This window comes from Lissotriton helveticus, chromosome 4_2 (assembly GCF_964261635.1).
Source record: "Lissotriton helveticus chromosome 4_2, aLisHel1.1, whole genome shotgun sequence".
Taxonomy (NCBI): domain Eukaryota; kingdom Metazoa; phylum Chordata; class Amphibia; order Caudata; family Salamandridae; genus Lissotriton; species Lissotriton helveticus.
Window position 1 is genome coordinate 18,258,602 of NC_136064.1, and position 12,460 is coordinate 18,271,061.

Below are 12,460 nucleotides of genomic sequence, written 5' to 3' on the forward strand. Positions count from 1 at the left end.
TAAATGACATGACTACTAGGATATTAACACAGCTACAGGGGAGCCTGAAACACTTAAAAAACATGTTTATAATCAAAGTAGGTTTTAATAAGCCTATCTCCTCTCTTCTTGGACGCCATGAATTCCAGACCCAGAAGTTCTTACAGCTATCTGTACTATTATTTTCAGTTGAGCAGCTAGGGTGCCTAGAGTGCTCCGCTTTAGACCGTACTCAGCCGTTTTTATAAACAGGCGCACAAGAGAATTATTAATAAAAAACTTCTTTCAACAATATATTAAAGAGAAAAACAACTATAGGAAAAAATACTTGGGGAAGGGTGCCGGGGGAGAAGAGATGGTTAGAAACAGCGAACAACAGGCCAGAGTTCATAGGCGAGAGAAAAAACAAGTAACGGGCACTGCGTTGCAAGGCCCTGGTTGTGGATGCTGGAGGGATGATGGGGTTGGAGGACCAGCATTGTATGGGTTGAGTTGGGCAGCAGCGGAAAGCATAACATCCAAGCTGAAGATGGCAACATACTGGCACGCCGCCTGTGACATACCGTACACAGACACAGGAGCAAATTAAGCAAAGGCCATGTCTCGGTTGAATAAGAAGTCAATTATATAGGGTAAATTTATGAGCACTTCAATAATATTGGGGAATTGGAAAGCAAAAACAATTCAAAGGTTTGAGGGACTTTTTCTTGCAGGAGAGGTATTGTGATGCAGAGCACTAATCCAGATGCCTAAATCTTGAGGCAGAGGAAAAGAGTGAGATTAGCCATTTCCTGAATGAGAAGGATTGTTCGATCAATAATTCATAGAAATATTGAAATATATGGATGGATTTGTGTTAGTACAAATCATCCATTAAGATGAGCAAAAGTTGTGGTCCAGCTGTAGAAAGACATGCTTGGTGTGAGTGAAAAGAAACCATTGGTGTGCCATGATAAGTTCAAAAGGGAGGTGTGCAAGGTGATGTTGGGGGGAACAGAGTGAGATCTCAGCAGGTTGGGGGCAGGATAGTTACGGGTGGAATAGTAATGGTAGCAAAGTTACATCAATTGTTAATTTTGCTTTTTTTAAATTACTAAGCAGGTCATGCATTATTGTGAGGAAAGAAAGACCTGGGGATTGGTCATGAAAAGTTCAGAGGTGAAATAACAGAATCTATTCTAAAGTTTTGTCTATGGAATCTGGGTTTATGAGTGATTCCTGTGGTACTCCAGTGCTGTTTGCATGAGGGGGACGTTGCCATGACTTTGACCTATAGACAAAATATAGGACTGGATGATATGATAATGCGTAAAACCATCAATGGATTATCGGCGGGCTTGATACGAGTTGTGTGTTGGATCCAGATGGAGACTTGAGACCTCAGGCAGTCACACTGCAACCTTGAATGGTGGATGAGGGTTACTAAACCTTTTATTAAAAAAAGAAATTCTAACTGAGACAGTAGTTCAGACAAGGAGAAGATCATTAAACAACCAATTTACAAGAGTGTATTAAGTTTTTTGTTCTATTAACTTAGCCAATGGATTAATGAACGGAAACAGGTTTGTTGGCCGCTCCCTCGGTAGCAGTAAGGATTTTGCCTGGGTCTAGTTGCTAAAGAAAAGAGTTATGATTTGCGTTCCAAAAGTCCATAATACAGAAAATTGCCAATTGCGCTAGTTTACTCAATGATTGACAAAACAGACCTAAAGAAACTAAAGGGAAGGTTAGAGGATATGGAGAAATCAACTAAGCCTTGATCGAAGGATGGGTTCATAATGCCTGGCACCCCACCAGTTACAAACTATAAAACAGAGAAAAGTTTGAAGAAGCATACACTCAAAGAACTTATTTAATAATTTGGGAGTTAATAAATCAAAATATTCTTGCTGGGTCTACAGAGATGTTTTTCATCAATCTGCAATAAGTACAAAACACTAAACTGAATACATTTAAGGCCATATGTATGAACACATTTTCCCATAGACACGAAATGGGTAAAACCCTTTGATACATCTGGCCCTTAGTATTTAACAACAGAAGTTTGACATGAGTCATGGAATAACTAGACCTAGGAGAGCTGGTGTAATCAATTTTGTAAAATAACACCCATGGTGACAAATCAAAATGAGAAAAAAAAAAATAACGAAAATAAAATCAAAATACGTTTAGTTTGCACACTAAAAACACTTTCTAAACTACCTGTAATATATAATGATACAGAGGTCGGGGTAGGGCACCTACATAAAGAAAGCAGAACACAGTGCACATGTATGTCAAAACAGCTAAATCCAATTGCGGATCCAATAACACTGTGCTATGTTTAGAATGACTCCAATCTTATATGTCCACTAGGCCCTTAGGCTATAATGAGAGGATGCATATATATTCTGGTACTCGGGGCCAGAAAGAAGCATGAGTTAAAGCCACCTAGAGATTACACTGGTCAATCAGTCAGAGCTGAGCTTGCTCATGAAGAGAGCATATGTGTATGTATTGATGACAGTCCTCTAAAGATGTCACTTTGCCAGGTTTATGTCTGCTGTGGCTTCCATATACTTTACTACTTGAAATGGTTTGATAATAGAATTTGATGGTTTGATAGGCAAGATGAAATCTTTATGCACTGAGGTTATTTGCCAGTTGTACAAGTACTCGTAGAGTAGTTTACACTTTTCTCTTGGTTGCAGCCACCGCCTAGGACTTGGAGAAAATCTCTGAGCTGCCTTCAAACCAAAGGTCAGGTGGAAGGAGGTCTTGTAGGCCTACTGATGCTATGCAGTGTCCCCAATTAAAATGGGGAAAAGTAAAATGCAGAAGTAACATAAGAAACTACGCCCGCTTTACCCATCTGTTGACTTATTTCAGATCCAGTCTTAAATCTTTCTTCTTTACCAAGATAAAAAAAAAAAAAACAGTTGTACGTCCTTGTTCTTTTGCATTTTGGAAAACCTTTCCATGCGTTCTTGTATAGAAAAACCGCGACATCACGTCATGTGTCTGATGTCAAACACTTAATTAATACATTTCGATAGTAGTAAAAATTCTGAAACTGATAAAGTCCAAATGCAATTGCTTAAAAGAGCGGAGTCTTAAGAATCATCAAAAAAGGAAGAAATTCTGTTGCCTGCTGCAAGTTGTCAGGGAAAGAGTTCCACAAAGTGCTTGCAATGGTCAGGAAAGATTTACCTCCTGCCTTTTTATTAACTCAGTGAAGGAACTGGGACATTCTCTCTGGTCGTCCTCAAGAAACTAACATGCTAGTGTAGATTAAATTATGCATCCGATATTTAGGATCACCAAATAAGTGATTTATGGGTGAGGGTTATAGCTTTAAATTGGACCCGTGAGGTCACCACCAACCAATGCAACAAATAAAGTCTGCAGGAAATATGGGCATGAGCTGCAGAATTCTGCAATACAAGCATCTTTATAATGCTAGATTTTTTTGGTACCTAATCAATCCTTGATCTTTTCATGGCTGCAGCAATTGTTGCTCTGTTTTCTGTGATAGTAAATAATGATAGTAAATAATGGAAATTGCGATGTAATTCTAGGTGGAACATAGAGGACTCAATAGCCCAATTCACCTGACAGTCCAAGGCAGTCACTGTTGAAAAATAAATCCCTGCATTTTTACTTCCTAAAGATCTGATGCCCAGAATTCGTGTCTTGTTTTCCAGTTATCTAGAACAACAAGTGACAATTAGATTTCTGGGCATTCAGGCTCATGCAGCTTGGATTCACCTATTCCATATGATAGCAGAAACATCAGACCCCTTCAACCATTCAGCTAAAAGATTCAGTGATAGCCAAACTTCAATTTTAAGTATCAACTGCATAAGTCTTAAAATGACACCAAGATCAGCTAGAAATAGATGAAGCAATAGTACATAAACATTGAACGGGATAGGAGAAAGGTGTGATCCCTGTGGCACACTGTGATGGTCTTGGCAAAATCATCATCAACACTAACTCATTGATTGACAAGATAGAATGTAGTCATTTCAAGGAGGTGCCGACACCCCAGCCGCCCTACTCAGTCAACCAAACAAGGCAGGGTAGTGCAGGGTACAGTGCACCAACAAAGCCAGGTGTTCACTGTCTATTCTGTTCAAAATTGTAGTCTAAAAAAAAAAAATCAACCAGAGTAGTTTCTCTGCCCCAAGGAGGGCAAAAACGTGACTGCTTGTCCCAGATGTTCTTAAGTTGACTGGGAATATGAAAGCTTGCTAGAAAGTCATGCTGCTGGAGACCACATCTATTCATGATTTTGGTGATGCAAAAGATGCTCAGTCATACATTTTTGAGTGGTTTCACAAAATGATACCATGTGGATGAAAATAAAAAAAATAAAAACAATTAAACCAAAAAAATAATTTAAAAAAAAAAAATCGAGGAATTCACATTTGACAACCTGGGTGGGAGATATCACCGGAATCTCTGCACGTTCAGCTCGAATCTAACGCTGCATTAGATTTCAAACAGCATGACTTTCCAGCAGGCATTAATAGTCCCACACAACTTTAGAACATCAGGCCTCAGATTGGTCCTTTATCTTGAAATATCCAAAGTCCTGAAGACGGTCTCACTGATACACAATGACCGAGACCGAAACGTTGACGCACAATCCAACTTCACTTAGCCATTATATGACATATTGTCTATAGCCCCGTATCTTTTGCTTGACTGCCCTCACTTGCATGAAGAGGAAGTGGATTTTGGATAAGAGACCATATTGGATCTGATTCAGTCTATAACTAAGCGATGACCCTGGTTAATGTATCATGATATTTTTTATGTGAACCACTGCTACTGTACACATGAAGATTTGTTTGCTTTCAATATTAAAAGATAATGAATGTATACACCTGCTTGTGATAATTTTTCTTAATAATTTTCCTCTCTTCAAGAATCTTCAATTAGATTGTAATGTCAATTAAAGACACACTGAATGACTTATGAACATATGTATAACTATATATGTTTAAACACCTCTCTTGCTAGCATTCTTACCTATTAGACTACTAAAAGACACAGCACTCCCCCCCTAAATCATATGTAGCATGGCAGCATACTCACTTTTCTATGAATGCTGTTGCCATGGCCTCCACACTTCCAGGAGAACACACTATCCGACGGTCATCTTTATAAGGCCTGCAAAACAGAAAGCTTGGGTCATTTGTGGGATACAGTGTATATATTCCAGCTTTTAATAGAGAGCTCACATCAAGACACTATTAGGATTGGTCCATACATTCTTTAGTATTTTTTTATTTAGTTATTCCTCTAATTCCTTCAAAACTAAAACAAATTATACAAAAATATTAATGCCGTGCTCCAAGACAGTATTCTTCTAATATGCTAATATGTACCTGGAAGAAAACATTTTTTCATGTGACTTTTTGAAAAAGTAAAATATGAATGCATTTCAGCTCTTTCATATCACTGTGCAAGGCATTTGTAACACTTGCTCATTCCCATATTAGTTGATGAACAAGTTACTTACTTATGGTAATGCCCTTTCTGGTGAAGACAGCATCCCCAGTAAACTTCTCTTGGCTGCATGAGGACTGGGTGTAAATTGCAGACGCTAGAAGCTAGAACAAATTATCTTGGAAAGTGTCTTTGGAAGCCGTTTATCTTGGAGTAAAATACCTTTGCTTTACCCTTTATGGTGTTGGTCTTCTTTACTGTTTCAACAGCAATAAAATCATTTATATGAGGTTGTTAGCCCTTCCAATTTATGACTTTAACCCGCTGTGGGCTCTGAGGAATGGCCAACTAACATAAAGGCTCTGCAGTTATCCATACGAGTCCTGGTTACATTTGTTATGTTGTTGCCCTCATCTTGCCAACGACCGCCGACGCCTACTGCTTCCAGTTTTTCGGGAAAAGTTACTGAGACACTGCAGGGAAGCATCTGATTTGTGCTTCTGTAACTATTCAGCCCAAGTTCTAGCAAGAGCTGGGAAGTTTGTTAAGATCATTTTAACTGCACTGCACAATGTCCAGTATTAAGAAACTGACAAGCCCCATTCTTATTGCATAAATCAATGTCGATGGAAGCTAAACCTTTAGAAACAAGTATTGTGACACCCTTTTTTGGATCAAACGGCCAATTGTGATATATTCAACTAATTTGAAATGTTGCTCTTTGGACTTTAAAATGTATCTGTAGTTCCAGATTTACAAATGTGTACATAATTTTTATGAATTCTTATATATTTTAATATTTTATCGAGTATCAATATGTCGTTAGCATGTTACGGTTTTAATTAACAGTTTAATAAAAATCTGAATATAAGGCCTGCAAAACAGAAAGCTTGGGTCATTTGTGGGATACAGTGTATACAGTGTATACATTCCAGCTTTTAATAGAGACACTATTAGGATTGGTGCATTCATTCTTTAGGATTTTTTATATTTAGTTATTCCTCTAATTCTTTCAAAACTTTGAAAAAGTAAAATATGAATGCATTTCAGCTCTTTCATATCACTGTATGAGGCATTTGTAACACTTGCTCAGTAAACTTCTCTTGGCTGCATGAGGACTGGGTGTAAATTGCAGACGCTAGAACAAATTATCTTGGAAAGTGTCTTTGAAAGCCGTTTATCTTGGAGTAGAATACCTTTGTTTACCCTTTATGGTGTTGGTCTTCTTTACTGTTTGAACAGCAGCAGCATTGTCCATTTAGGGACAGGTAGCATATATTGAAGACTTTAATTAAAAAACATCTCTTCTGATCGAGACTTTTAGCTGCAGATTCCTTACCTTTTGGCTATTGCCCAGTCGATAGACTGGATCTGGAAACATGCCAGCTGTACGTCTGCGTGCCTGAAGGTGGTTCTGTGGAGCTCTGCATCGATGACGTTCAGTTCCGGAAATGTTGTGCCGAGCGCCACTCTTTTGCACTGACATTAGTTCTTTTCTTTCCGTGCCTCCAGATGCTCTCTTTTGTCTCTCAGACACTCAACCTCAATATCTTTTCAAAATGTCTAAAGTGTGCAAGAGGCCCTTCACCTGGAGTACTGGTGGTGTGTTTGTCGTCTTCACCAGCTGGATGCTCCAAGTCTGTTATCATGGCTTGGGCTCCAGTACGGGTGCAGCGGGCACCAGTACTGTATCCATGGATGCCGGCCAGGAAGCTAACCATTTTACTGTCCGATACGGTGATGGTTTGGCCACACCCGATGACTGTTGCGGTGCTGCTTCCTCCACTTGCTCTCACACCCTCATAGGGTGTGACAATACACACTACATTAACTTTTTGGCATGGTATGGAAAATGGTTATGGTGCGGGTGATGAGTTTGCCTAGCCCTATCAAGATGGTGATTGGTTTGATGGCTTGCAGGAGGCTAGTGGTCTTGATACCTCTCCTGAAGTGGGCTTCCTCTCACCCCCTGGACCAGCAACAGAGGAGTCCGCTGCCTAGGCCATGGTAATGATGAAGTCCTTGAACTCGAGTTCCCCACCTTGGAGGTAAAGACTTATGTATTTACTGTAGTTGTCCAGCAAGGGAAAACAGCTTTTGGCCTCCTTCTGCCATTTAACAAGGGCTTAACAGACACCTTAATGGGGGCATGAGTCAAACCTAGCTCATGTCCACCAGTCAACCACCAAATTGTAGGAAGCCATCACCCTGCCTTGGCTCATACAGCTTTTCTATCTCAGCACCCCTTAGATGAAAGTATGGCGGTGCAAGCGTCCTCAATGAAGAACAGTCCCAACACCTTCCCAACTGCTTCCCCAGATAGAGAGTCAAAATGTATTGAAACATTTGAAAAACAAGTATTTTCATCCACCAGCTTGGCTCTCTGGTCAGTGAATGCCAGCTGGGGTGCTATTCCCACACCCCATGAAACTTCAGGTCTCAAGTTCTCCTAGGTGTCCCAGAAGATCACCAGCCTGTCTTTTCCCAGGTCATTCAGTACAGTTGGGATGCTACCAAGTTCACAATGCATTGGGTCTTGGACAACACTGATTTCATCGAGTAGGCTATTAGCACTAGTGTTGCCATTCGCTGCGATGCCTGGCTATGGTGCACTGTTTTTTCAGACGCTGTCCAGTGGTCCATCATGGGCATGCTGATCAATGGGACTCTCCCGATTGGGGATAAGGCGGGCTCCGCTCTTGAGCAGTTCAAGGAGAGGAGGGCCATGACACGTTCCCTGAGCTTAACTGCCCCACCTCATCAGTCAGATCAGCCCTACTGTTCCTTTTGTACCTAAAGCAGAGGTAACCCATACCGTCAGCCAATCAAACCTCAGCATGGCGCCCAGCAACTTTGAGGTCGTGGCTGTGGTACCCACTGCCCTCACATCCAAGGTCAAAGGGCCATTCAATCCACTACCCTACAACCCCGCCACCCCCAACTCCACCTGCAAAACCCTCTTTAGAAGGCCCTTAGTGGAGCTCAGCCACCCAGTGAAAGGCAGGATCTAATAGTTCTTGTCGGGTTGGCAGGCAATAACATCAGATAGGTGGGTCCTGAATATGGTTGGGAAGGGCTAAGCCCCCTCCCCTCCTTTCTACACTTCCACGTCTCTCAAATGGCCAAAGAGGGTGCCTATGCTAGAAGTAGGAAATGGTTGCTATTCCTGCTATTTCCTGGTGCCTAAGAAGGGTAGAGTTCTCTGGCCTATTCTAGAAGTGTGACCTTTGTATGCCTTCTTCTGGTGGGAAAAATTCAAGATACACTAGCCCGGGTCTTGTCTGCCTTAGACCCTGGTGATTAGATAGCAGCATTGGACCTGCATGACACCTATTTCAATATACCCATCCAGCTGGCCCACCTGGATAGCAGCGTTGGACTTGCAGGACACCTATTTCTATATATCCATCCGGTCGGCCCACCGGTGTTACCTCTGGTTTGTGGTGGGACAGAAGTATTTGTAGTTTGCTGTGCTCCCTCTTTTGGTCTCACCAGTTCACCTCTGGTGATCACAGAAGTGATACTGTGTTAACAACAAGGACCCCCTGACACAGAAGTGATAGCAGTGATGGTAGCATGTCTTTGGAGGTTGAGGGTGCCCGATACCTCAAATACCAACTGTTGACGGTGGGCTCGCCTCAAGCAATTACCAACCTCCTCAGACTTTGTCAAATCTCCTCTCATCCTTGGGGCCTACTATGAACGTGCCGAAGTCACACCCAACTCATTCTCAGATGCTCCCTTTCATCTGTGCGATTCTGGATACGGTTCTGTGTCCTTCCTTTACCTCAGGAAAGATCCAGGACACTCATGCAATGATCTTGATCTTTCAGCCTCAGTCCTAGATTTCAGCAAAGTCGACTCCGAGGCTGCTGGTACAGATGGCCTCCTACTCATCCAGCATGCCAGGTGGCATATGCAGGCTCTGCAGTGGGATCTAAACATTGAGTGGGCCCACCATCAAGAGCCCCACTGCAACCGTGTTCAGATTTCAGATGAAACTATGAAAGATCTGCAGTGGTGGTTACTGGACTACGATTGGGTCAGCAGCAGACTCCTCTACCCTTCCACCACCATAAACCACATCCTTTCCAGGCAAGCTGCTTCTGCAGACTCTGGCACCATTTCTGTCAAAAGTCGAGACACCATTCCACGTCGGTCAAAGCATCACCCTGTTGACGTTCTATGCTCTGCCTCACCCCTGTGAGGAGGAGGCAAGACTCCATGACTTGGACACTAAGATAGCATTGAGTTTCTACGTTGATTATTCGAAAGGCCACAGGTTGGACGATCACTTCTTTGTGGCATTTACACTAGCGAAGAGAGGCACATCTGTACAGAAGAGAACCCGTCTCTTGTGGATCGTGCTCTGTATTAAGATCAGCTACACTAAAAAGCATCTGGAAGGACTGTGTGTTCATTCTACCAGGGACAAAGCTGCTGCCACTGCATTGACACACAAAATCCCTGTCCTGGACATTTGCCAGATGGCTACTTGGGTGTCTCTCCGTACGTTCATGAAGTACTATTGACTGGACGGTAAGGTCTGCTGAGAGGGGCATTTTTCCTGTTCAGGTCTTTATAAGACTTTCCGGTTCGAGTCCATTCACAACCTACCTCCAATTAGGTACTGCTTTAGTATCTATTCAGAAGGTGAGCAATCACCTACTAAAAGTTTCTATCAGTAGAACAAATTAGTTACCCTCAGTAATGCTCTTTCTGGTGGAGACTATCTAGCCGCAGATTCCTCACCGAACCTTCCATCCTCCCTGTTCTGTGACAGGACTCTATCCATTAATAAGATAATAAGTCTAGGAATCTGCCCACTGGTCCACCAAAATGCTTTTGGGACTCTGTGTCTGGGAGCTCAGACAGTCTTGAAAGCAACTGACCTCAGCTCGCAGGAGTGACGCCTACGGATGCACCCCATATCATTTCTGGACCGGAATGACACAGGTGTGGAGCTGCATGGAGCCACCTACCTGCACACAGAAATACTGCACAAAAGCTTTTGGATCCAGTCGGATGGCTGAGGATATTGAAACAGTGAATTAGGCCTAGACATGTTACGCCTAGACTCTCGCTCAATTAAAGATGCCCATGTTTGACATTCCCATACCTACGGGGAGAAAATGAAGTTGCAGAAGCTTTTCTTCTAAAAAACATTTTAGCTTATCTAATTTAATTTGCACTTTCATTTCCTGAAGCACATTATTGCACTTTAAATAAATCAAGAGCAACTGCTCAACTTTCTTCTTGGTCACTCACCGACTGGTAAATTCATCACTATATTCTGCTGGCTTTCCCCTCAACATGTAACCTTTTGTATCATCAGGTGAAGCATATAACTTTGTTAAAATTATATGCTATGATATGGCCCACTTATCTTTAAATTAAGCCCCAACCGATTGTTTGCAAGGAGCCACCATGTAGACTTTATTTGGTAAATCTAGAATGGTGCACTCCTCAAAGCACAGTGCGAGCGCCGGCTTATACAATATTGCGTGCAGGTGATAGAGTGCTTACCAGAGTAGGGAGCACTGCCATAATATCAGGAAATAAGTGTCGCCTATGTGATATCAATTGGCGTTGTCAATGTTTTAAGGCATGTACAACATGGCCGACAGTAAAGAAAATAATAGTGGTATGAGATGACCAATGCTGCCTGCAGCACACATTTTTTTCCTTTACTCTTAGCAATGTGGCACAGCAACCAGCGCTGCTGTGCAACATGTGTAAAAGTCTCAATAATGTGTGCACACAGATTGTGTGCGCATCCCAGTATGTGGGCACTCCCTCTGGTTCATCAAATATGAATGGACTCCTATTGATTTCAAAATTTGTTTTAATTGGATTACGTATTGCCTTTCATGAATGTAGATTCATTTCATCAAATTCATTTGGCTTTTCCATGATTTAAATCAAATCAATGTCGTCCGCAAACAACATTGACAAATGCAAAGGATGTTGCATGAGCAAAAAATATTGGTTTTGCCAATGCTTGTTGAGCTTGTTTCTTGCCACTGCTCACATTGGTCGTGCACCGTAAAGGAGGAAGACAGCACTGCATGACCAAAGAACACTAGATTGTCAGTGCTGTTGTGAAACCTGGGTAAGTGACTACATTAGAGTAAAGAAGCCGCAAGTTGGGCAGCTTAATTAAGAAGCACTGACAAAAGCGATGGTTTGAAGGACACGAGCTCAATCCCAGCAAGGACGACCCGGCCGTCATTCCTAGACTTTACAGGGCTTAGGAACGGCAATAGCGCTTTCATAAATGCTCTAAAATCATATTATTGTTGAGAATACAGCCACGATGCAATAATAAACACAAAAGGTGTGCACCTTTAAATGATTCCATCCAGCACGGGCTCTATCCCTCGTGATTACCACTCCGCCCTCGTGATTACCACTCCGCCTCTGCTGGTCTTTAAGAAGGGCTCTTATAACACTGGCAGGCTGATAGAGTACCCCCAGTGAGCGCCCTCCCCAGAGATGCCACGGCAGCCCCAAGCTGCAGAGCGGCTAGATACCATAGTGCCAATATCGGCAACATTCCTCCGTTCTCATACAGCAACATACATAAATAAACCACACACCTTAGTGGAGAAATTTGCTGCAGATTTATTTGCATAACCAATATGCCAACATGGTGGGTTATCTTACGGGCGATCCCAGGGCAGGCCAGCCCCTAAGCCGCCTGCCCGCTGGATGAGCCAAATTGCACCGCGGCCGTCGCCATCCGGTGATTGCCAATTATTGGGAGGGGCCACCCCTCCCATCAGTGGACCGCCAGTCCACTCCCTTACTCGCGCCCGCAAAAAAATCAGCGAATTTGCGGATTTTTTTGCGATTTGCACTCTAATCAACTGGAGTACTCTACTGGCTAATCAGTAAGTGCTACCTCGTTGGGTAAATGTATAGTGCTTTTCCTACAATGCAGCTGCGTATAGGGCCAGAAGATTTGCCTGCAGTGACCATGTGTGCCTGTAACTTTGCCACCGCGCCAAAAGGCGTCGATGTCTCTTGAGTGAGCTAACCATCA

General features: G+C 42.5%; 1 protein-coding gene across 6 annotated transcripts in view; it reads right to left on the minus strand.

The window, feature by feature from the left end:
• Positions 1-12,460, minus strand: part of ST3GAL4 (ST3 beta-galactoside alpha-2,3-sialyltransferase 4) — a 520,175-nt gene that overhangs the window by 116,359 nt on the left and 391,356 nt on the right. For all 6 annotated transcript variants that reach the window (XR_013594038.1, XM_078640129.1, XM_078640132.1 and 3 more), the window contains one exon: positions 5,062-5,136. Coding sequence is in view for 5 of the 6 variants with exons in the window: in XM_078640129.1 (XP_078496255.1) it covers positions 5,062-5,136 (75 nt within the window). In the remaining variant the exon portion in view is untranslated. The remainder of the gene's footprint in view (positions 1-5,061; positions 5,137-12,460) is intronic.